The sequence below is a fragment of the Erythrolamprus reginae genome, chromosome 2 (assembly GCF_031021105.1).
Source record: "Erythrolamprus reginae isolate rEryReg1 chromosome 2, rEryReg1.hap1, whole genome shotgun sequence".
In the NCBI taxonomy this organism is placed as follows: domain Eukaryota; kingdom Metazoa; phylum Chordata; class Lepidosauria; order Squamata; family Dipsadidae; genus Erythrolamprus; species Erythrolamprus reginae.
Genome location: NC_091951.1, coordinates 204,960,239 through 204,986,472, shown reverse-complemented (window position 1 = coordinate 204,986,472; position 26,234 = coordinate 204,960,239). Strand labels below are relative to the sequence as shown.

Genomic DNA, 26,234 nt, shown 5'->3' with positions numbered 1-26,234 from the left:
TTAAATGGGGATTGAATATAGAGGAATAATGAGAAGCTCAGATGGCAAACGCAAGATAAAGTCTAATGTCTTCCTTTCCTTTCCTTTTTGTCTTCCCACCGCTGCCTTTCTTGTTGTAACGCAGACAGGCACCAGCCGAGGGAGAACAGAACAAAGAGGAAGAGAAGAAAACTCTAAAGGTGAGGCCCAAACACTCTGAATGCATAAGTTTAGGTTCTGATCCAAGTTCCTGGGATAGCTATAGATATCAATCAGTGAAGTGTTTCACATTTTAATACTTCCTTCCCAATGTGATACCTCCAGAGGTGTTGGACTTCAGGCAGCCTGGAAATTATAAGACAAGAGTCTTAATACATTTTATGTTAGGCAAGGGTGTCAACTTCATCAAGTTGGAAACAAAAGAGTATGACAGAAAAAGAAAATTCACCCCGTCTTTTTCCTCTCCACCTCATTTTTAAGTCAAACAACACAATTGTCTGTCTGTCTCTGTCTGTCATTATCTACCTACCTACCTATCTGTATCTATCTATCTATCTATCTATCTATCTATTTATCTATCTATCTATCTATCTATCTATCTATCTATCAATCATCTATCTATCTATCTATCTATCTATCTATCTATCTATCTATCTATCTATCTATCTATCTATCTATCTCATCACATGAGTAAAAGATACACTTGAAATTAAGAATAAAATGAAATGAAAGATGAAAGAAGAAAAACCAGTCCAAGTAGAGAAAAAATATATAAAGTAACAACTTCCCCTTTTAATTTTTTTTTTGAAAATTACATGTACAGATAAAGCTAATATAAATCATATTATATTAGCACATCTTTAAAACCTCACTCCCTTCTAGTTAGCAAAAATTGCCACTTGCCAGAAATAAGCATGTCTACAGTGTTCCCTCGCCATTTTGAGGTTCACCTTTTGTGGACTCTTGCATTGCGGGTTTTTATAAAAAATATAAAACATAGCAGTTTTCCTCAGACAGGCTCCCACACTCTCCTTTCTCCCAACCCTGCTTGGAGACGAAGCTTTGTCAGAGCCGTTCCGATCCTAAAGCAGCCGCTTCGGCTGAGGGGGAAATTAAAAGGCCCCAACCACAACCCAGAATAAGCGGGGCAGGGCGGGAGGCCATCACCTGGTCTCCCCTCGGGGAGCTGTGCTGCCCTGCATCGCCTCCGCTCCCCTCCCTGCAGCAGAGGCCACCTTCTCCCCCAGCCCGCCGCCTGGCCGTCCCTCCCTGAGCACCAAGTTTAAAAACTTGGTGGCTGCTTCGGCTGCTGCCGTTGAGCTCCCGAGCAGCTCTGGCGGGTCCCCAGGAAGTGTAAAGGCCCCGCCCCTGCCCGCCGCCTACAAAATGCCTCTCCGCAAAGCAGGTAAGGCAGCAATTGCGCTGAGCCTTCTTTCCTCCTCCCTCCTTTGCCGGGCTGCCCTGCTTTCCTTGCACGTTTTGCGCCCCCCTCACCTGCTCTGAAGTGGACCCCGCCCTCTGGCGTGTCTCTCACCACCACCACCTGTTTCCTTCCCTTCTCTCCTGGTTTAAGGCACAGGTAAAAAGGACCACTGGGCGACGGGTAGGCGGCAGAGGGGCGAGCGGCGTTGGTGGGGGAGTCGTTGTGCTTTTAACATTTTTTAACATTATATTTACATTGTAAATATAGCGTCTCTACTTCGCAGCTCTTTGTTTATTGCGGGTGGTCCTGGAACACAACACCCACGATAAACGAGGGATCACTGTATTATAAACTTGATCTAATTAAAAAAAATGAATTTCTTTCTTTAGCATTTATATCTCGTTTATATTATTAAACAAATCCCGCAAATGTCATCTTTCAAATTTAGTCAGGAAAAATGTAATAAAAATTACCAGAGTTAGCAACACACTGTAACTATTATAACTTTAATCAGATGAATTTAAAATACAGCAAATGAACTCTTTCACATAAAACCTGAATATATAAGCAAAGTCTTAGAACATAATCCTTTAACCTGGTCAAAAGAAATCCATGAAAAATTTGCAAAAGTAGTCAAATATACCAACTTTGTACTATATTTTTCAGAGTGTAAGACACTCTGGATATAAGACGTACCTAGCTTTTGGGTAGGAAAACAAAAAAAAAATCTGCCTCTGCCTCCCAGCAATTTGCCTCCTTGCAGCAAACAGCAAACAACCTGGTCAGCTTCAGCAGAGCCTGATTTAGCAGCTAATTGGCAGTTGGATCTGCCTCCTGGAATATCACCTGTTCCAGGCTACGGGGATCGCCACCCCCTATCGCTGCTGCCGTCTATCGCTTCCTCCACATGCCCCATTTTTGGATTCCACATACCCTATTTTCAACCCATTCGAGACGGTGAGGATAGGTGGCAACGGCAATCCCCACTGCCTGGAATGGGCTAAAAATGGGGCATGCGGAGGCTGAAAATGGTGTGTGCAAAGGCCAAAAATGGGAAACGTAGCTGAAAATGGGGCACACAGAGGTGGCTATAGGTGGCAGCAGCAATGGGCGGTGCCGATCCCTGCAGCCTGGAACAGTTGATGGGTGGTATTCTGGGAGGCAGATCCAACCACCAATCAGCTGCTCGTGCAAAATCAGGCTCTGCTGAAGCTGACCCGGTTGTTTGCTGTTTGCTGCAGGGAGGCAAATTGCTGGGAGGCAGAGGCTGAACGGTGGGGAGTGGCGGGTGGGCAGGGCTTTGGCAACATTTGCTGTATTAGACACAAACAAATTTCAACCCACTTTTTTGGGGGGGATGTGTCTTATATACTGAAAAATATAGTATTCCTTCCCCTTGCTCTCTATAATTTTAATCTTTTGCCCTTCATATTTAGTCCAAACATTTGGTTTCTTTTAATTTTCTCTTTGTTTCTTTTAACAAAATCACTGACAAACTTAACAAATCTGTTTTCTAAATCTAATATAAAAAGATTATTCAAAACATTGTTTTGGTCTTTAAAAAGTCTTTTGTAAATCCAATATAAAAGAGGATATCTAGGTCATTATTCAGCTCTATTATTTGTACAGCCTTCTTAGTTATAAGAACATCAGTTAGTTTCATTTGTAGATTGAATATTTCACTTTTTCCATATCCTTCTTATAGATTGTCCTTTTTAAGTCTATATTTAAACTAATTTCAATCTTATTTATTATTATTATTTATAAGATTTGTATGCCTTGTAAAAGGCTTGCAAGACTGAAATTATCCCCCTTGTTCCCCTTTCACAGCATGACCTAGTCTATCAATAATAGCAGAGTTCTATAAAACTAATTTCTGAGTCCATTGTTCACAACTGTATCTCAATGTGCCTGTGCTTTATTTCCTTCTGATGCCTTCTGGTGTCCAATCTTCAGAGGCTCGTTATATTTTCTTTTGAATGCGATAATTTATCATGAGAAGGATTCTTATAATCGATTTCCACATTTTATTAAATCCATCCGAACACTTAGTGTGCTTGTAACTTTCTTAAATTAGCACTCACTTTAATCACCCCTTTGCTGTTAATTAAAAAGAAAACAAAAAAAGAAAACAATTAAATATGGACTTAAAACCTCTTTAGTAACAGACTGAAGGAAAGTCACTCAGTGAAGTCCATAAAAGCTTGCCATTCTGGAGGTTCTCAATATTAAAAATCAATAAAAAGTTAATTCCAAAGTGATTAAAAATGTGGATCAGCCAAACTTGAGTCCTTAATTACGATTATGAGCTTAAATGTAATCCCTTGACTCCCAGCAGCTTAGTTGTAGTTTACTCATAAGGAGCAGCTGTCTGAATTGTGTGCAGACTATCTCACAATCTCTCCTTTCTCCAAAGACTTTTCATTGGTCCAGATTCTCATCAAGTTGCGGATTTCGGCTGTAATATATTCCCCATTTTTTCAAGCACATCTTCAGTTCACCATATTCTGACCAGAAGTCCATAAAGAAGCAGCTTTTAATCTTCTTTACAGCAGCCGCAGACAAGTTTCTTATCTGTCCTCCCTCTTTAAAATTACAACATGGTTCTTTTCTTTCCATATTCAACCCTTTGATTGAGCAGCAGATCTATACATGAGTTCATGTTTTCCATTTTCAGAAAAAAAAGTTCTATAAGTAGTTGCCAGTCTTTTATAAAAGCACTTGTTATCTGTGACCAAACAGATCAATTTTGCCATTTCTGCATTGTTGGTCTATGTGTGGCCATTCCATCTTCAACTTATCAGTAGCTTGGACAATTCATTGTGTGCCTTCCGCAATCTATAATCAGCCTTACATTTTGCAAAATGTCCACTTTTAACCAAACTCAATCCAGCCTTTTTTATTGCATGACAGGGCATACTTCAGTCTTCTTTGATATTATGCTATTCAAATAGAATAATGCCATAATTTTCAAGTAGGAACTTGCAATGGGGAACTAAGGCCTCACCTTTAGCTCATTGCATTTATTGCCAGGGGCTCTTTTGTCAGCCTCCCCTCACCCAAGTGTCTCATTTCACCTACAATGTATATCCCCATTTGCTGCTTTAGAGGCAAGCATAGCATGTATGTGAATTAGAAACATGTAGTATATCTGGCAGCAAGGGAAAGACTTTGTAGGAGAAAAGTACACTCATTTTTCATTTGTTTGTTGTGTCCTTCCATGTTTGCACACCATTCTCTGCCCAGGTTGTCCTTGTGTCCTTCCTTGAACAGAATAGGAAATAATTGGGAAGCTTTGGGGATGAGTTTCTCTTTCATTAAAATACCTCTCCATATTTGATCTCCCTGATTGCTTTCTTTATAGGCAGAAGATGGTCAGGAAGAGGAGGAGAAGGAAAAGGAGGAGGAGGAGGAGGAGACTGTAGAAGAAGGCAATGAAGGAGCAGGTAAGAAAGGGATTCTTCTCCTATGAGAGTCATAAAGACTGTGGCCCCTATACCAGGCTGGGGATTTTTGTGGGTGAGAATTGCATTCTTATTTTCTCTTCCAAGCAAAATAATTCAGGGAAAGAACAGATACCTCTTAACACAGACCTGGGCAAGATGCGGCCACCTGCTGTCTGTGACCGGCCTGCCCGCTATCTGTGACCAGTCCGCAGAGGTTGGGGTCTGCTCCAGTGCGAGGATGAAAGAGCTCACCGCGTCTGCCGAGACTCCTCCGGTTCCTGTTTTCCTGATGAATCATGAGGAAAGCGGGAACCGGAAGAGTCCTGGCAATTGCGGTGAGTCTTTCATCCTCGCACTGGAGTGGACCCCGAGCTCCTACCAAGAGCATCCGAGCACAGAAACCACGTAAACAATCCAGTGCAGTGATTGTGGTGCACCGTGTTGCCGTAAAGCAAACAATTAGGGGTCGGTAAACTGGGTCTGGGTGTTTAGGTCAGGCCAGGGTCTGGGTCTGTGCAGTATCGGGTAGAACTGAGTTAATTATTTTAGTCCGGCCCTCTAAAACCATCCCAATTTCTCATGCGGCCCCCATGGCAAAATTCATTGCTCACCCCTGTCTTAACAGATATGAACTGACCTTCTTCAATCGGCTTTTGTAATTAGACTTCAACCAGATTGCTTCAATGGTTGCATATGACTCTGGAACTGCGGTTGTCTAAATGACGGGTGTCAAACTAGCGGTGTCACGTTGCAGTCACATGATGTTTCATGACTTTCCTTTGCAGAGCTTGGGTGGGTGTGGCCTATATCTGACACATCCGGACCACGGGCTGCCAGTTTGACACCCCTGTACTAAACTGAAACAAAGAGCTATTTTTGTCTTCCACAGAGGGAATTTGGAAAAAAAAACACTTTAGTTTTTCACTGTTTTTCAGTTTCTCTGAGCTATTTAATCCTCATATGTGAAACAGCCACTACCTGCAAGGAAAAAAGGAAGAGAAATTATATAAGTTTATTATGGATTACTTGGCTAATTTTTATATATACCAATAGCATCCTAGAATAATAAGAATTTGGAGAGACATGTAAGTTAGGAGGCACAGACAGATATCCATAATTGCTCCATCCTTGAACCATGTAATTGTTTCAGATGACACAATTATAATACATTTTCATCCTTTACAAAACTTCACAGATGAGGAATGCTTCCTGTAGCACTTCTTTTCTTCCACTAAGGGTCACTGCTTGACAGGTTGAGGCTTTATTCCTCTTATCTGTGTTCCCCCCTCCCCACATTTATATTAAACAAGAAAAAAGATATATCTTTCTTTTCTCTAAATGTGCAAATTTGCTACTAGAAATCTGGCAGAGGGATCTCAAACATGAATTGTAAATAGTCAGGGTGTGTGGATACCCATTAACTATGTTTTTAGAAACAAAGTTAAAAGTAGCATTCTATTTAGGATAAATAAAAGCTGGAAGAGAAAAGCTGGCCCTAGTAAATATGAATAGTTGATGTTTTCGTTGCTGATAACATTTACTGTATTGTTTCTTTGACCTTTGAAGATTCCAGGAGAAAATAATGATTCTTAAGCAGTTGGATACAGGGCTTTGAACTAGGAACATGGAGAAGTTATATTAAAGTAGCTTTTTATCCATAGTTTTGCTACAACTCTCCACCATTCTCTGTTGATATATCTGTCTTGGTTTCACTTGTTGAGGCTTCATGAGTTTCATCTGCTCTGCTGGTTCCAGGAAGATTATATGGCAAGAGAATAAAAACAGGCCCCAGTTAAGGTTGCAGGACCTTGGACAGCTCACGCAGATAACTTACACTCTGGCTTGGTTCTATACCTCTGCTGTACTTTATGAAAACAACAACTCTGTTCTGGAATTTCATCTTCATTGCCTCTTACACAGTTTATTTTAAATCCAATGCCTCTCTTGGAAAATGGGCTTTCTGGAAGGGCCAACAACTATTCAAAATATATAGATAAATAAGCTAAGATTCCTGACTATCTGCTTAATTTGAGGCTGCAGCTATTTTGGGAGATAGTTTCAAGCTGGTTTTAACTTGAATATTAGTAAGTCATGATATATCCAAAGATTTCTGTTCATTTCAAGGACTCTACTCCCTTCTATGATCAGGACTGCTTTTCTAGGATTTTAACAGGAGTCTCTCCTTTCCAATCTCATATTTTGCATTACTTTTTTGCATAATTCCTTGGATCTCTTCCTTGTTCATATGTTTAGCCTAACTAGACCATTCCCACTCATCCCTACTTGACTACTCCCATCCTTTTAATTACTGCTTCCTCCACTATTGTACTTTAAACTACACTGCTCAAAAAAATAAAAGGAACACTTAAACACCACAATATAACTCCAAGTAAATTAAACTTCTGTGAAATCAAATTGTCCACTTAGGAAGCAACACTGATTGACAATAAATTTCACATGCTGTTGTACACATTCAACTTTGTACAGAACAAAGTATTCAATGATAATATTTCATTCATTCATATCTAGGATGTGTTATTTGAGTATTCCCTTTAATTTTTTGAGTAGTATATAAGCTCTTTGCAGACAGAATTTTATCTTATGTTGCTCTAATGCACTGTGCACATGTCTATCGTTATGTAATTGGTTATCCAAAACTGAAGTCTCCTCTGCTTTAGGAGAGGAAGAGATGGCAGATCAGCAGAGCCTGGCAGAGTCCCACCTAGACAAACTGGAAGACAGTCCCAAGGAGAAAGTTGTACCAATTCCTGATGGAAGCGCCTTTTTTTGCCTTAGCCAGACAAACCCGTGAGTATACAAAGTAGAAAATAGGGGGGGGGGGTGTTTTGGTCATATGGGAATAAAATTTCAGCCTATAAAATTTATTTATTTGTTTGTTTATTTTGTCCAATACACAATGAGGATTTTAGTGGGTATATATCTATATACACATAGTAAAATACATGATGACGGTTATAGAGGAGATACTCATAGTAAAATATATCTAAGAAATAATAGAAAAGAAGGTATAGTAATAGAACATATCAATGAAAGAATAGAAGAAGAGATATAGGAATAGAAGAAAGGTTATAGGAGATATAGGAGAGCAATAGGACAGGGGACGGAAGGCACTCTAGTGCACTTGTACTCACCCCTTACTGACCTCTTAGGAATCTGGATAAGTCAACCGTAGATAATCTAAGGGTGAAGTGTTGGGGGTTTGGGGATGACACTATGGAGTCCGGTAATGAGTTCCACGCTTCGACAACTTGGTTACTGAAGTCATATTTTTTACAGTCAAGTTTGGAGTGGTTAATATTAAGTTTAAATCTGTTGTGTGCTCTTGTGTTCTTGTGGTTGAAGCTGAAGTAGTCGCTGAGTGAGGTCCAGATTTTCCCTCTTCTAGTGGTACAACCTGTGGCATTATGGGTGCAATTTGTCAGTTATAAGATTCAGAAAAGGGAACATAATCTTTGTCTAGTTAAAATCCAATTCCTGCTGTATTGGGGGCAAACAAGTCAAGTCAACAGCAGATAGATTGGAGGAAGGGCCTGGATGGCTTTTCTAGTAATCAATTGCTCAGGCTGAGGAACCAATCTGAAGCACCATTGATACAGAGTCAGCCAGATTCTTGCTGCCTTTAAGTCTGGCTGGGCTGATGAACTGCAGTCCCCTTCACTTGTGGTTTCCCAGATTATCTTGTTGCACAGCCCAGTTTACTTCAATAGCTTCCCTGTTAGTGCAAGAAAAGGCACCAAGTCCTTTGCTTCTGATCTAGGTTTACATTACCTGGCATTTGATATTTCAGAAGATTGCTATACCACCAACATATTTTAATGTATACTGTTCAAAAAAAATAAAGGGAACACTTAAACAACACAATATAACTCCAAGTAAATCAAACTTCTGTGAAATCAAACTGTCCGCTTAGGAAGCAACACTGATTGACAATCAATTTCGCATGTTGTCAGCACATTCAACTTTGTACAGAACGAAGTATTCAATGAGAATATTTTATTCATTCACATCTAGGATGTGTTATTTGAGTGTTCCCTTTATTGTTTTGAGTGGTGTATATCCCTCCAATGGCTTTGCTATATGTTAGGGCTGCTTCTGTGGTCACAGGGTTTTCTCCAAATTTACCATGCACATTCTGCCCATATTTGAATAAATTCCTATTGTGTCCTATCACAATTTTTGTTAGCCCTGGGGGTCACCTCCTGATTTTGGGAATTTGGATCTCAGATGAGTTCTGCCTTATGTTATTAGCTTACTGCCTCCCCTTCTTCCACTAGCCTTCGTGTTGGGTGTCACAGGCTGATCCACCACCACATCTTCACCAATCTCATCCTTGTCTTCATCATTCTTAGTAGCATCTCTTTAGCAGCTGAGGATCCCATCCGAGCACACTCCTTCCGCAATAATGTAAGTTATGACATATGTTGTCAAAGAATGGAAGAAAGGAGATAGAAACAAAAAAAAGCCTTCCTTTCCTTCATTCATACACTTGTTTCTCTTGCTCACTCTGTTCATTGGCTTTATATTTCAGCTTTTTTTTTCTTTCCTTTTTTTCCCCCCATTACTCAGATTTTGGGCTACTTTGACTATGCCTTCACGTCTATCTTCACTGTTGAGATCTTGCTCAAGGTACTAAGGCTAAGTAGAGTAAGGGCAAAGGGACTAAAGAAAGGGGAAAGCCTATCAACTCAGAAATGAAACATGATCGTAGAGGCCACAATATCACTCATATAGCCTTGTGGATACTAAAACTATGGGGTAGGAAGCAGATGAGTAGGTTAAAGAAAACTAGAGAATGAACTGCTAGAGACTGTAAAAATGTAAATGTAATTGGGATAGATATCCAGAACTTCCAAGAATAAATGTCAAGGCAAGAGAACGTTCTGTTTCTGTACTAAGTATCCAAATGCTTATTTCTCTTGCATGTGTTTATAAATAATTCTGGACTTAGAAGATTATAGCTACTCAACATGTTTTTCATTCATAAGTCTGAGTTGCACCATTTGAGAACTTGAGAATACCCTCTTGTTTATATTCATAATGAATAACTCAGTATTGAAGTCAGTTTGCCTGTAGGATAGAATATATCTGGTGTGCCATGAGAGGTGGGCAGAAATATCAGAAGAGATTAAATCTTTATTTAATGTATGTTTGATGTTGCATAGAGGCTACTATTCCTAGAGTAAAATACTGTCCGACTAAATACTGTATTTATCTTCATATATTTTTTATCTTGCTCTATATTTGTTGTCCGGTGGAAAGAGCTAGGGTTTGTACAAGGCATGGAAGTCCATCAGATTCAGGAAGTCCTATTAAGACATCCCTCTGGTTCTGAGAGTTTATTGCTCATTCTTTGTAAAGCATATCTTAATAAGTCTAATCAGAAGTAATCTGTCTCCTTTAAAATGTAATTGCAAATAATAATAATAATAATAATAATAATTATTATTATTATTATTATTACTACTACTACTACTACTATTATTATTATTATTATTATTATTTATTAGATTTGTATGCCCCCCCCTCTCCAAAGACTCAGGGCTCTTTTTAAAAAAATATTTTCTTAAAAATATAATTGCAGTATCCATGAGATTGCACCTATTTCTGTGCTCTCTATATATGGGTGTGATGTCGGTCTGTTCCAATACTGTGTTAGCATATACCATCTGTTCAGGGATACCAACCAGTACAGCCTGTAGAACGAACATAGACCTTGAGGGAGGGGAGAGATCTGTACTGCTGGTAGCCTCTTGTACATAGCTGACTTGTTTTATGAAGCAGAGTCACTTACAGCAAAATAACCAGGCATTAATTTCCAAGTTGCTTCATTCTCACAACACCTATGAGAGGAGGGGAGACATACGCACAGCTGCTTTGACATCTCTATCTACAGATGACTTCATATGGTGCCTTCCTGCACAAGGGCTCATTCTGCCGGAACTGGTTTAATCTCCTGGATCTGCTTGTTGTCAGTGTCTCACTCATCTCTTTTGGCATCCAGTAAGTTGGAAAGTAGGATATGCAAAGGATAAGTATGCTCCCTGACAAAGAACCAAACAGATTAAGAAGGAGCAACATTAAGGTCTGGGCATCCCATCTGAAACGTGGGCCCAAATGGTTGGGTATGGGCCTATTGGCTCTTACACCTGCCTCCCTGTTTTTGCCTCAGCTCCAGTGCCATCTCTGTGGTGAAGATCTTGCGGGTGCTAAGGGTACTCCGTCCTCTCCGAGCCATCAACCGAGCCAAAGGGCTGAAGGTGAGGACTTATTCCCAATCTGGTGCTTTCTAGATATGGCCATGTACGCTGGAAATGCGGTCCAATGCATCTAGGGGGCACTGGACTAAGGAAAGCTGTCCTAAAATCCAGAACTGGATAGACCCCATCCATTACTTGCTTCACGTATGGGTGCCTGTAAGCTGTGAACGGGTGGGCTTTCTCTGTCCCACGCCCTCTTGGTTTTTCACATGACATAAGCCCTACATGGCATCGGACCAGAATATCTCCGGGGACCGCCTTCTGCCGCACAAATCTCAGCGACCGATTAGGTCCCACAGAGTTGGCCTTCTCCGGGTTCCATCAACAAAACAATGTCGTCTGGCGGGACCCAGGGGAAGAGCCTTCTCTGTGGCAGCTCCGACCTTCTGGAATCAACTCCCCCCGGAGATTAGGACTGCCCCCACCCTCCTCGCCTTTCGTAAACTCCTTAAAATCCACCTATGTCGCCAGGCATGGGGAAATTGATATACCCTTCAGCTGTTCCGCATTATGTTTGATTTGTTTGGGTTGCATGATTGTTTCTTAATAAGGGTTTTAAATATTGGGGTTTTTTAAATATTGGATTTGTATTTTGTTGTGAGCCGCTCCGAGTCCTCGGAGAGGGGCAGCATACAAATCTAATAAATAATAAGAGGCTGAAAAGTGTATTTTCAACTATGTCTTCCTCTCTCCATGTGCCTCCTTTCCCAAACAGCATGTGGTACAATGTGTGTTCGTAGCAATCCGCACCATTGGAAATATCATGATTGTCACCACCTTGCTGCAGTTCATGTTTGCTTGCATTGGTGTTCAGTTATTCAAGGTAAGACATACAGTATTTAATATTTCAATGGGTGACTGAGGTGAAGTGAGTATGGAAGACAGATGCCGTATTTATCGGACTATAAGAGGCACTTTTTTGGCTCCCAAAAAGTGAAAATGTCTGTGTGTCTTATAGACTGAATATTGGCAAAGCCCCGCCCACCCGCTGGCCATTTTTTGGCCTCCACATTCCCCATTTTCAGTCCTTTTTTCAGTCTGTTTTGGAGGATTTGTTCAGCCTGTTTTGGGGCTCTTTTTGGCCTATTGAGGCTTTTTCTGCCAGCGTTTGAGGGTTTTTTCAAGGCTTTTTTCCTGGCCCATTTTTAAGGCTTTTTTCAGCCCATTTTTGAAGCTTTTTCCAATCCATTTTCAATGATTTTTGGACTGGTTTTTTCTGACAAAAACAGGCCCCAAAGCCTCAAACATGGCTAAAAAAGCCTTGAAAATGGGCTGACAAAAGCCTCAAAAACAGCCTGAAAAAAGCCTCAAAAATGAGTCTTAAATGCCTCTAAATTGGGCTGGAAAAAAACTCAAAACAGGCTCTGGAAAGCCTTGAAAATGGGGCACGCAGAGGCCAAAAACTTTTTGTTGTTCCTCTTCAAAATTTAGGTGCATCTTATAGTTAGGTGTGTTTTGTAGTCCGAAAAATATGGTAAGTGTTCTTCGAACGATCAAGAATACACTGAGTGATGAGCAAGCCCATGGAGCATGTGTGGGTGGACTTCTTTAGATTTTGCTTAAACACTTTTCCAAACACATCACCTTAGCAACAAATCCTATGCCTGATGGTAAAAAACAGATTCTTGATTTATCTTCAGTTGCAGATGCCACCAAGAAAAACCTAAGACTCAAGTTAAATTAAAGGAAACAATAGCAAATACTGTAGATCAGCGTTTCCCAACCTTGGCAACTTGAAGATATCTGGACTTCATCTCCCAGAATTCCTCAGCCAGCGCATGCTGGCTGGGGAATTCTGGGAGTTGAAGTCCAGATATCTGTGGATATCTGTGGATAACTTAAACAGTTTTTGTGTAATACATTTCTTACAACTCTTTAAGGTAGAGACAAATTTAAGAACTTTTAAATGGTCCCTGCCTCTGGAGACTAAGCAGTCATGTCAATGATAATTTAATTTTGATTTGTGCAATAAACATGAGGATAAATTGAATGACTTCAATGGTCCTTCCACTCCCACATTCTGCAATCCTATATGGCTTGAGCAGAGACTAGCAACATGCTGGGCCCAGTTCAGATGCGGAGGGCAGTCGAGAAAGAATTGAAAATAAGAAAGAGGAAGGAATCAACTGAGAAGTAGAGAGATGAATGAAAAATAAAATGTGGAAAGAGTTATTAGTCTTATTGCTTGACATCGGGCTGCTCCTCCCCTTAACTCAGCATTTTTATAGTTATGCTCATGCAGATTATTTCCTTGCCCCTACCAGCCACAGTTCAGTGACAATGAGTGGGATATGTAGGGTTTCCTGCCTAAGCAGGGGGTTGAACTAGAAGACCTCCAAGGTCCCTTCCAACTCTGTTGTTATTGTTATTGTTGATACAACGGGATAATAGCTTTCACAGCACAACAAAAATTGAGCCGAGGTGGCACAGCAGGTAGAGTGCAGTACTGCAGGCCACTAAAGCTGACTGTAGATCTGCAGATCAGCGGTTCAAATCTCATCACTGGCTCAAGGTTGACTCAGCCTTCCATCCTTCCAAGATGGGTAAAACCCAGATTGTGGGGCCAATATGCTGGCTCTGTTAAAAAGTGCTATTGCTAACATGTTCTAAGCCACTCTGAGTCTAAGGAGAAAGGCGGCATTAAAATAAATAAATAAATAAATAAACTTTGTGGGTCTAAATTTAATGGAGGAAGAGAAACCCTCCTCACACAGAATTTTCAGTAGCAGTCCTTTGTCAACAACAAGAACCTTAGGATAAATTTTCTCTTCCCCCTTGTAGTTGCATATACCCTTCCAGTGGCCTTTGATAAATCTTTATAAGGTCCCTGAGAGTGTACATCCATTGCAGCACTGCAGGCTACTTCAGCTAAGTGCTAGCTGTAGTTCAGCAGTTCAAATCTCAGCACCTGCTCAAGGTTGACGCAGCCTTCCATCCTTCCAAGGTCGGTAAAATGAGGACCCAGATTGTTGAGGGCGATATGCTGACTCTGTAAACTGCTTAGAGACGGCTGTAAAAGCACTATGAAGGGGTATATAGGTCTAAATGCTAATGCTATTGATTCATTATGAGGTATCATTAAGCTTGTGATATCCAGTTACACATTTCCATGCTGAATTAAATGGGAAATGTGAAGATCCTGACTTAATGCCAGAGATTTTGATGAAATGAAGCCAGCAGAGCTTCAATCAAAACAAAAAGAGGCCATCTGGCTACGCCTGCTGCAATAGTTGCTGTTGTAGGTGGAATAAAAGAAGCAGCTCCATGAGCTGAGTGTTCCCCTAAGCTCATAGTTGCTGCTTGATGACCAGGTAAGAATTGTGGCCAGAGGGGCCTTGGCCTAGCTTTACCTGGTGAATCATCCATTGCTCTGGAACAGGAAGATCTGGCAACAGTAATTATGCCTCCTCTCCATCTATGGATGCTATTATAAAGTGCATTACAAGGTGCTATCTTTGAAGATTACTCAGAAGCTGCAGCAGCACCCACGCTGAAGGTTGAGAGCTATTATGGCACAATTGCATCTCTACGTTAAATGCTGCATGGCCTATATGCCAGTAGGCTTCTGGGTACAGTGCAAAGCATAACTTCCTTCTCCAGGCAGAAACAACCCGTTTAGTATATTTGACCTGGATGGGAATGTTGCAGGTGCCTGCATGAAGTAAGATTGGCCTGGCCAGGGATAATGTTTCCTGGTTATGATAACCAACTGTTGTGGTTAGCTCTGGCCCAGCTCCTGCCCCAAGCAATGTGGAGGTGGAGGTGGGGGAGACATCCACATGCTGCAGGCCTGTTTTGCTCCCGATGGAATGTGCCGACGAAGCCTCCTCTGACCAAGGAAGCATGAGTGACAGGGAAGAGGGGAGTTTGGCAGACAGCCCAGGAGGAGATCAATCATCTGTATCATCCCTGGATTCTGAACAAGAATTAATGACACATCCACACATGCTTAGAGTGATGCATAGGAGACAACAACTGAAGGATTATTACAAGAGAAAATGAGGCCACCTGTGGTTGGGTGGGGCTGCTGTAATTAGCGTTACAGATAAAAGCACAGCCTGGTGTTTTAGCCTCATGGCAGTTTATCTGATTCACTGTTTCGTCAAGATCGTGTTTTTTTGCTGTTCAGGATTGTGTGTGTGTACTCGCTGAACTTTAGAATTGGACTCAATTTCCCAGTTATTGGGTGAGCAATTGGATTGCATTTCACCTGTGCCTTGTGTGTACCAGAAAATCCCTTTGACATTTAAAAAGGGAGCTTTTTCTGTTTTTCTGTTTATAAAAACTTTTGGGTTTTTGCTTTTATCGTGTGGTGTGTGTCTTCCTGGACTTATTACCCTGTAATTACGGGCGGTTGAAACACACCGGCAGAACACCAACCTAGAGAAACATCTTCCAGTGGAGATTATAATAGTTATATTCTTAGTTTATTTTTTAAAAGCTGAAAATATTGTGCAGGTCTTTTTGCAAGTGGAAGTTGCTTTCTATTGGTATTTTTGGCTGAGGGTTGAAATTATATCCATCATTGATTTGGTCCTTATTAAATATGTTTTTATCTCTATTGTTTTATAGTGGGGGTTTTTTACTATTGAAAATTGCTAGGATCTTGGGATCCTAGTGGTATATATGCTAGGTAGGTAAGTAGATAGATTGATTGACTGTATAAATCAGGATATTAAAATTATTTATTTATAGTTCATCCTTCTTAACTGCCCATCTCCCTAAGATTCACAGTGTTATTGGGAATATTTACCAAAGACAATATGATATAGTCTAAAGTGTTGGTGATTTGTGTGTGTTTGTGTGTGTGTAGGTCTTGGCATATTCGGGTCTTTTCTCATGTAAGATTGATAGAATCTTGGCGACATTTCGACAAGGTCCCACTCATCATCTTCAGGTTGATGTTTTCGGCTTCATGCTAGGATGAACAAAGCATTGTCAGAGCTGCCATCTTTCTATAAATATTGGTGGTGTGTGTGTAGAGTGCTGGCTTAATTGCTGTAAGTGGGTTGGTTGGCTGTTTTGTAACATCTTGATTAGTTGATGGGGTTGTTACAGATTTTACAACACAGCTAACCAAATCGCTTAGAGCAATTAAGCCAGCACTCCACACACACCCCACCAATATTTATAGAAAGATGGCAGCTCCGACCACACTTTTTTCACCCTAGCACAAAGCCGAAAACACCAGCCTGGAGATTATGAGCGGGACCTTGTCGAAACGTTGCCAAGATTCTATCAATCTTACATGGGAAAAGACCCGAATACCCCAAGACCTACACACCTATACCCCTGAAAATCTCGCCTCAATACCTAGTCCATAGATTGAAAAGACTTCATAACTGCTCAAAATGAAGAACTTTCATCTGAACTGTTTAAAGGTTGTTCCTGTGTGAACTGATATATAAAGCATTTCCTCTGAATTTCAGTAGATTCAAAGAGACTAGACAGATAGTTTCCTCCAAAAAAATCCCTCTCCTGTGACTGCCTACCTTTTTTATCCTTGTATTTTCAGGGCAAATTCTATAGCTGCACAGATGAGGCCAAGCATTCCCCAATTGAGTGCAAGTAAGTATAAAATCTGCGCTAATAAGAGTACATAAGTAGGAGACTGATAAAGAATTCTCTATAAGAGCAGTGTGTAGCTTTGCACTGAAATAACTGGATAGGGGGAAAAATGATTTGATCCTAGTACTGGTCCCTGCCATGTTCCATTGATTCATTTTAAGGCCTTTGTAAACACTGCTGATTCCAGTTTTCCAACTGTGCCACTGTTTACTACTAGTAGCAGAATGACAAAAACTGTATTCATACTTATATTAATTATTAGTCTCTCCAGGTATAGTTGTAGTGAGATCAGAGATGGAAGCTAAGATTTGGGATTAGCATGACTTAATTGCCAAATAATTACAGATTTTTTAGCTCTGTTACATAAATGTTTGTTTGTTTGTTGTTGGCTTGTTTGACCTATATTTAAACTTCTTAAAACAGATTATAGTAATTTTAAATGTACATAGGCAAATTCAATAGATATATATAATCTACTATTCAGTTGATTCAAAACTACTGTATTCCTTCTGTCCATTTTCCATTCCTTTCCTTCCTCCCAAATCCAGAGGCACATTCATTGTGTACAAGGATGGTGATGTGGCTCACCCAATGGTGCGTGAGCGCATGTGGCTCAACAATGACTTCAACTTTGACAATGTGCTGTCAGGCATGATGGCTCTCTTCACTGTCTCCACTTTTGAGGGATGGCCAGCGTAAGTTACTCTGTAGAGGTTGTGCTCAGAATGTATGCCTGTCTATATATCCATTGTAAGATAAAATACAGGAAATAGTATAAGGGCAGACTAGATGGACCATGAGGTCTTTTTCTGCCATCAATCTTCTATGTTTCTATGTTTCTATTTGATGTTTGTCATTCCAGGTGTCTGAACATTTTTCGTGTTAAGCACCTGTTTAGATATTTCTTGCTTAGTTCAGTAGTGTAGTAAGAGAATATGTTCTGCTAGCCCCAAAATGAAGGGTAATTAGTGTTTTTTCATCCTTTTTTCAGGGACAGAAATAGATATAGGACTACAAAAACCACAAAAAAGAGTTCTCTCCTCTCTTTCCCTCTCCCTTTGCCTTTTGAATACTCTCTCACATTCCTATGGTTATAGAAAAGGTTGTATTTGATTAAAGCAAAGGATTGGATGGAAGAATCCCTTTGGGTTTCATGGTGGTATTCCAGACTTCAAAACACAGATAGAACAGTGATGGCGAACCTTTTTTTGCTCAGGTGCCAAAAGAGCTCGCATGTGCGCCCACACCCATAATGCAATGCCCTCACACCCAGACATGTGTGCACCTCCACTGCCCCAATCCCCCCCCCCCCAGCATGTGTGCAGACCTCACTGAAGCCTCTGGATTTCTGGTTGTCTGTTTGGGCTGTTTTTCACCCTCCCCAGACTTCAGGAAAGCCTCATAAAGCCTGTAGAGGGTGAAAAACGGGCACAACGGGCCTACAGGAAGTATGTTTCTGAATTTCTAGTAGGCCCATTGCATCTATTTTTTACCATCCACAGGCTCAGGAGGCTTTCCTGAAGCGTGGGGAGAGTGAAAACAGCCTTCTCTCGCCCAAAAATCAAATTTTGGAAGGCCAAAAATCAGCTGGCCAGCACACACATGTGCACTGGAGCTGACACAAGACAAGGCCACACATGCTCTCAGATATGGCTCCATGTGCCACCTGTGGCACGCATGCCATAGGGTCACTATCACGGTGCTAGAAGATTCAAAAATTTGATTGAATCCTGACTGATTATTTTTAAATAAATCCTTTATTATTTTTTATAAATAACTCTTTTCTGTGCTTTTTATAATGTTGATTATCCCAGAGTAGGTATGTATGTAAGTGTTTGTTTATTTTGCTGACAACCTGAATCCAGAGGAAGTGGGTCACCAGTGGGAAAACAGCAGTAAGAGTGATGTGATATTGTTCAGACTGAAAATTAGGTTGCAGGATGAGGCTTCAAGAGAATTTGATGGAATTGCATAGGCTCCCTATGTTTCTTGAGCAGATGTGCTGAGTCAGATAGTGTACATGTAATATAGAATCTCTGAGCAATATCTTACATCTTGAACTTATTTGAAACCTTGAATTCAATCAATCCATCTTTATTTAGTCATAGACCAACAGATAACCCTGAATTCTGTAATTATTGGTTTGAATCTTTTCTGAAGAGAGAAAATGCTCGTCTTTTGGGACTTTGAGTATATTCTCATTGATTGCACAATTCAACCATCTTGCTTTGTCCAGACCATTCCTCAGATGACAACTAGATATAATGGTTTCTTCTGGTGTTCTAGCAATTTTGACCAGCCATGACCCCATTTTGGAGCATTGTATCCACAGTAGCTAAACGCTTCAATAAAGAATTACAAGCAGGGCAGCATGTTTTCCCCTGAATCCTCATTGTCTGGTCCTCAGGAGTAATCTTAAGGTGGCATTGATTGAAGGTCTTCAAAAACACTCATTTCTTTTTTTCCATTCCGGCTATGCACTCTCTTACACTTTCTTTACCACCATCTAACCTATGCCAGGCTCTTGTACAAAGCGATTGACGCCAATGCAGAAAACCAAGGACCAATATACAATTACCGGGTGGAAATCTCCATCTTCTTCATTGTCTACATCATCATCATTGCCTTCTTCATGATGAATATCTTTGTGGGCTTTGTCATCATCACTTTCCGAGCCCAAGGGGAACAGGAATACAAAAACTGTGAGCTGGACAAGAATCAGGTAGCATCCCAATATCCAACTCCTGGTGTTTGCTTGTGAAATAACGTTTCAGATTCCTTTTTTTTCCCTTCTCCAAATGACATTAGCTTAATCCACCTTTCTCCAATTTGATAATCTTCATGTTGTGTTGGGATTGCAACTGTAAGAAAGCCACATTGGCTGAGAATTCCAAATATCACACAGTTTCATCATATTTAGAAAGTCTCGGGTTAGAGAACATTATTTTACTCCCACAATTACTCATTCACAGTGGTCAAGGACTTTGCCACTATACTTCCCATTTGCCTACCTTTAATGGGGATCAAATTACTATTTTCCCCCTTTGCTTTGCCCTTTGTAATGAGGAGAATGAAATTGTTCTTTCCCAGTTTTTCCACACTGAATAAAATAAAGCCTTTCATTTCTGAAGTATTGTTTTACCCCTATTTATTAATTGCTTTTGTTCTGAGAACACTCCTTAATAAATACAATCCATTATTCATCAAGTTTAGAATGCATTCTAATAATATACATTAGCACAAAAGTCTTATCACTGGGAAAAGGAGATGGGATTTGAAAAGTCATGTATGTTTTATTATTTGTATTTATTTATTGTGGGAGAATATACAGCCATAGCAAATTGGAAAAAGTAGCAGTCACGTGAACCATTTTTGGTTAATTTTATTTTTTAAAAGGCAGAACAAAGGAAAAAAACATTATTGTTTAGCTCTTGAGATTTTTGAAAGCAATAGATAATTATTTTTGCAAGAACCTTTTAGTGTGAGGTTTGATCAGAATTTTTTGTCTATGTTACAACCAGATTCCTTACAATCAGATCACCTAGTAATAATTCAAACCCAAACAACACCTATCTAGCATTAACACCCCTCATAACATAATAAAGAACAAAAAAGATGCAGTAATATTGGATATGGAATTTTGTCAGTGGATATGCAGAAAGAAATGGCATCAGGAATTTCAGCACACATGGAATATGACATATACCAATCTTCATGTTTTGGTTTACAAAATTAGAAAATGTTGCTCTATGTTGTGAATACTATTGCAGTTAGCAGCTCAGGGTGTTGCTGAAGAAATGTGCAAAAGGTGGCGAGGTGTGGAGAGGAGTTCTTTTTTACCGCTCAGCTGACTTGCTTCGTTTTTTCCCCCCCATAGCGGCAATGCGTGGAATATGCTTTGAAGGCGCAACCCCTACAACGTTATATCCCAAAGAACAAATATCAGTACAAATTCTGGTATATGGTCAATTCCACTTGTTTTGAATACATCATGTTTGTACTGATCCTGCTGAACACTATTGCTTTGGCTGTACAGGTGAGAAGCATAAATTGTAGTGCCACAAATCAAAAGGCACTGCCTAGTTATTTCCTCTTTAAGGGGAAAAAAGTAGGAATGGTGGAAATAGATAAGTGGGTTACAAATCCACACTTATAAAGTCTATGAACAAGGCAGGTCAACCGATTGCTTACTGGAATTAATTCATGTGTGAATTTTTGGAATAAAAATAAGGATCCAAATGTATGCAGAAAAATGCAGTCGTGCTATCACCACTGCAGTAAGAAGATAGGAATAGAGAAACTTATTTTCAGTAAGGTGAATAGACAAATATAGTTCTAAAATAAATATGTAAAACTAATATTTGGGGCCTCAGTGGCAAATGTAATGAATTAGTAAACTATGAGAAAATTCACTCCAGGCCATATGAAGAAAGTGGAGATTCTGGAGGTGCCACAGAAGTTGGGGATTCAGCTGATAAGGCCATGGGATAATCTGCACAAACCTAAATGTGTGTGGCTGCAGAACAAGAAGCAAAACCCTAAATAACCTAGGAATGATGATACTTTGAGTTCAACATTCATTCTTATTATCCCACTTGAATCACCAAGATTTGCAAAATCCTCCTGTATTATTCATGCCTTATCTCTTCTTTCAGCACTATGAACAATCAGAGCCTTTTAATAACGTGATGGATCTGCTCAATATGGTGTTCACAGGCCTCTTCACTGTTGAAATGTTTCTGAAGATTATTGCCTTCAAGCCTAAGGTTTGGGAGTTTTGCAAAAGTAAACACGTAGCAAACTGTTTCCCATAACTTCAAGAACCCTTTGATTAACACCAAGTTATCATTATCACAAGTTAAAGGATTTTCATCAATAGTCTTAAAAGAGTTCTTACCTCAATCTTCTGCATCATATATAACAATTCATTTGTTAAGAGGAACTCCTGTTTCAAGTTTTTCAATAGAGCTACCTTTGGATGGCCTCCTTATTCCTGATGGTGTAATTATTCAGTCCAAGAAAATTATCACATTCCCTCTGGTATGATCAGTTACTGTTGTAATGTGAGAAGGGAGGTGAGGTTATTTGCCAGACTTTCAGGTTCTAGTAAATATATGGCTATGCTGACCTCTAGAGCAGTGTTTCCCAACCTTGACAAGTTGAAGATATTTGGACTTCAACTCCCAGAATTCACTGGCTGGGGAATTCTGGGAGTTGAAGTCCAAATATCTTCAAGTTGCCAAGGTTGGGAAACACTGCTCTAGAGCCCTCCACTTTTAAATCTTGCCTGTAAAAATGTGTTTGTTTTGTGCATATCCTCTTCAGGAATTTAGGATAGCCTCCTAGATAGATATACATTTTTGCATAAATTCTGAAGCATTTAATTTTGCAGCCCAGGAGCCTTTTCTCAACACGCATTTTTTTATACTTCAAGATCACACTTTCAAATAGAATAGGTGGTGGTGGTGATGGTGGTGAAAAATGTGTGATTAATGCGTTTTGGTTTTTAGGCCACTCAGGTTGGTTAATAGTGCTGAATAAGATATTGTGCCTGTGCCTTCCCCCACCTCTCAGTCTTCAGCTCTAAAGGAGAAAATTGAACTGTCCAGGCTTGAATTTTAGTTAAGATGGTAAAAAGCTTCTGGAAAGGACAGTTCTGTTTCCTTGTTGCATGCCCTTTCTGGTTAGTCAGCAACATGAATAATAATCTGAAGCAGGAGTACACACCTGAAAAGTCTTAAGAAAGCAGAGACTCTGCCCAAGATACTTCGATGTCATATTACCCAAACTCTGCCTTGAATTTTGCCCAAGAGAAAGCAGGAGACCAACCATTCTAATAGGACAAGCCCATACTTGTCCTGTTTTTACTCATTTAGATAAAATAGGTGTGAATGGGTCAGTGGATGTAAATGAGTTCTGACTGACTGGCTCTTTCTGGAGCTTTTCTCTGTTGTTCTCTTGCAGCACTACTTTATTGACGCATGGAACACCTTCGATGCTTTGATTGTGGTTGGGAGTATCGTAGACATTGCTGTTACTGAAATAAACGTGAGTGATCCCCAATATGATACCTGTCCCATAGAAGCTATCTGGGCAGTGTTGAAGTTCATTTGCAGAACAGCTGTTGAAAGAGGCAGCATATACAGTGTTCCCTCGATTTTCGCAGGGGATGCGTTCTGAGACCGCCTGTGAAAGTTGAATTTCACGGGCAAAAGTAGATATGTGGAAGTAAAGACACCATTTTTGGCTATGAACAGTATCACAAGCCATCCCTTAACACTTTAAACCCCTAAATTACCATTTCCCATTCCCTTAGCAACCATTTACTCACCCTTATTGCTGATACTCACCATTGAATAAGACACTTAGTGATTCTGATATTTTTAAACATAATTATTTATTAACAATTATAATTTTTTGTTATTTATTTGTAAAAAAATTTAGTTTGGCGATGACGTATGACATCATTGGGCGGGGGAAAAACGTGGTATACAAAAAAAACCACGAAGTATTTTTTTAATTAATATTTTTTGAAAAACCGTGGTATAGGCTATTCGCGAAGTTCGAACCCGCGAAAATCAAAGGAACACTGTATATGCCATACTGTATGCTTATTTTATTGATTGATTGAGTTTTGATTCTGGATTATGTACACAGTTAAAAGATAAAGTAAACGATGAACGTAGTTTACTTTACATTAAAATAATGTAAAAAGTGTAACAACCCCCCCCCCCCCCCCGGGAAGAATACAGTATAATGTCCATTTAATAGGCTCCACATTTCCATGGGATCCCCAGGCTTGATGGCAAAACCAAGTTTAAAGGACCATTCAGGAGGCGAACAGTGTTGGGGCCAATCTCCCTTCAGGAGGAATGATGTTCTGAAGGGCAGGTGCCATGGCAAAAAAAGGCTCTCTCTCTATGTCCCACCCAACAAAGCTCCTTGGCTGATGTAACTGGTCCTAGCCTCTGTCAGGCCTGATGCCACTGCCTGGTAGAGCTGCAGGCAATCTAACTGCCCATGCCACTGCATTTTCCATTGGCTGAAGCTTCCAGATAATCTTCAAGAGCAGCCCCACGTAGAGTGCTTATTTACTGAAAGGACTATTGCACCTGACATTTCCCCCCATGGCTGTGTAATTCAAATATAGCTCCCTGCTATCACAAAGGCTTTTGTTATTTATTTCCTATGTTATTTGTTGGATGGATAGCCTGCCTTTTCTCTAGAAGCTTAACAAAGCTTACTTGGGTCTCCTTTCCTTTCATTCTCCAAACAATCAACAATTGTCTCTCAGTACACAATCCTGTGATCAGCAAGAGCGGCCAACATTAGCCATTAGGTTTTCATGACTGAGGATAGATTTGAATCTAGAAATCACAAAATGAGCAAAACCCAACTTTTTCCAAAGCTTTTATTCCATGTTTTGTTGTAGTTATTCTTTATGCAAGAAATGAATACGTTTTGGGAATACTGTATATAATATGCTCCAAAGTTATTTTGTTTTTCTGAATTTTTTTTGTCTTTTATTTACTCATCTCTGGATTTTTCTAATTTCTTTTTTCCTCCATGTATTATCTGCATTGCTGTTTTCTGCACTAGATATTACCAGATACAACATTGTCTTGATCTTATTTACCTCTACCATATCTTCAGTTGTGGTTGTGATTCCTTCTCTCCAACAGAAAAGAAGCTATAGTGTTTACCCCATGAATCAGAAAGGTTGAGCCATGGAATACAAAAGTAATGACTGTGAAAAAATCCACACTGGGGTCAAAGTAATGTGGTTAGAATACCAAATTATAAGAAGGAAGGCATAGGTTCAAATCCCCATCAGTTCACAGGGTCATATTTATTCGCTTTATTTCAAGGGTTGCTTGTGAAGATATAAAGTAAATAAGATCTTGCTCTAAGCCAGTGTTTCTCAACCTTGGCAACTTGGAGATATCTGGACTTCAACTCCCAGAATTCCCCAGCAGCATTCGCCAAGTCCAAATATCTTCAAGTTGCCAAGGATGGGAAACACTGCTCTAAGCTTCTTGGAGGAAAGGTGAAAAAAAAATAACTGTATGCCAGAGATGTTGGTTGAGGCAGGTAGGATTCCCTTGAGTGCCATTTGTTGGAGGTCGAGGGAAAGGGAGGGTTTTGCCTTCTCTTGCTGCTCAAGATCCCCATGGACAATTGGTGGGCTACTGTGTGACACAGAATGCTTGGGTGGATGGGCTTTGGCCTGATTCAGCATGGCTCTTCTTATGTTCTTATGTTTTAGATCAGTGTTTCCCAACCTTTTTTGAGCCGCGGCACATTATTCATATTTTCAAAATCCTGGGGAACACTGAAGGGGGGCGGGGCGGGCTAAAGAAAAGTTTGGACAAAAAAACCCTCTCTCTTCCTCCCTTTCGCTCTATTTCTCCCTCTTTCTCTCTTTTCCTTCCTTCCCTTCTCTCTCTCCATTCCTTTCTTTCTTTCTTCCTCTCTTTTTTTCTCTCTTTCTCTCTCCCTCCTTCCCTTCCTCTATGTCTTTCTCTCTCCCTTGCTCTCTCTCTCTGTCTCTCTTGCTATCTCTTTCTTGCTTTTCTCTCTCTCTCTTGCTCTCTCTCTCTCTTTCACTGTCTTGCTATATGTCTCTTTCTTTCTCTCTCTCTCTGCCTCTCTTGCTATGTCTCTCTTTCTCTCTCTCTTTCTCTATCTCTCTTTCTCTTTCTCTGCCTCTCTTTCTTGCTCTGTCTCTCTTTCTCTGCCTCTCTTGCTATGTCTCTCTTTCTTTCTCTCTCTCTCTCAGCTGACTGCAAGCGGGAGCCCTGACGGCGGCAGCTGGACGTGCTGCTGGACACCGTATATGCCAGGCCCGCAGCGCCAGCAGCACGTCCAACCGCCACCGTCAGGGCTCCCGCTTGCAGTCAGCTGAGAGAGAGAGAGAGCTCCCTCTCGCCGCCGACATCTCCCTGCGACTGCCTGCGGCCGCTGCGGCCACCCCCCCCCCGCTCCCATCGCCAGTGCCCTCCCGCCGGGCCACAAAGGACACTTGCCGCAGGTCCAACCGCCACCGTCAGGGCTCCCGCTTGCAGTCAGCTGAGAGAGAGAGAGCTCCCTCTCGCCGCCAACATCTTCTCGCGACTGCCTGCGGCTGCTGCGGCTGCCCCCCCCCCCACTCCCAACGCCAGTGCCCTCCCGCGGGGCCACAAAGGACACTTGCCGTGGATGACAGAGAAGCTCCAGCTGGGCGGGGCGCTGCCGGTACTTCCGTCCCGGGGCTCCCGCTCGCAGCTGTCCCCCGGCTCCTGCTCGATGCCGCGGTTTTCGGCGCTCTCCTGCTGGGCTCCAAAGAAGGAAGGCGGGAAAAAGGCTTTTTCCCGCCTTCCTTCTTTGGAGCCCAGCAGGAGAGCGCCGAAAACCGCGGCATCGAGCAGGAGCCGGGGGACAGCTGCGAGCGGGAGCCCCGGGACGGAAGTACCGGCAGCGCCCCGCCCAGCCGGAGCTTGGCGGCACACCTGGCCATGTCTCGCGGCACACCGGTGTGCCGCGGCACACCGGTTGGGAAAC

At 41.0% G+C, this 26,234-nt stretch overlaps 1 protein-coding gene across 1 annotated transcript in view; it reads left to right on the top strand.

The window, feature by feature from the left end:
• Nucleotides 1-26,234, top strand: part of CACNA1F (calcium voltage-gated channel subunit alpha1 F) — an 82,574-nt gene that overhangs the window by 29,730 nt on the left and 26,610 nt on the right. The window contains exons 19-34 of the mRNA XM_070736814.1: nucleotides 157-179; nucleotides 1,205-1,384; nucleotides 2,644-2,690; nucleotides 4,767-4,848; nucleotides 7,527-7,656; nucleotides 9,144-9,273; nucleotides 9,436-9,495; nucleotides 10,763-10,869; nucleotides 11,039-11,126; nucleotides 11,842-11,949; nucleotides 16,642-16,694; nucleotides 17,243-17,389; nucleotides 19,215-19,416; nucleotides 20,572-20,730; nucleotides 21,350-21,460; nucleotides 22,659-22,742. Of these exons, the coding sequence (XP_070592915.1) occupies nucleotides 157-179; nucleotides 1,205-1,384; nucleotides 2,644-2,690; nucleotides 4,767-4,848; nucleotides 7,527-7,656; nucleotides 9,144-9,273; nucleotides 9,436-9,495; nucleotides 10,763-10,869; nucleotides 11,039-11,126; nucleotides 11,842-11,949; nucleotides 16,642-16,694; nucleotides 17,243-17,389; nucleotides 19,215-19,416; nucleotides 20,572-20,730; nucleotides 21,350-21,460; nucleotides 22,659-22,742 (1,711 nt within the window). The remainder of the gene's footprint in view (nucleotides 1-156; nucleotides 180-1,204; nucleotides 1,385-2,643; nucleotides 2,691-4,766; nucleotides 4,849-7,526; nucleotides 7,657-9,143; nucleotides 9,274-9,435; nucleotides 9,496-10,762; nucleotides 10,870-11,038; nucleotides 11,127-11,841; nucleotides 11,950-16,641; nucleotides 16,695-17,242; nucleotides 17,390-19,214; nucleotides 19,417-20,571; nucleotides 20,731-21,349; nucleotides 21,461-22,658; nucleotides 22,743-26,234) is intronic.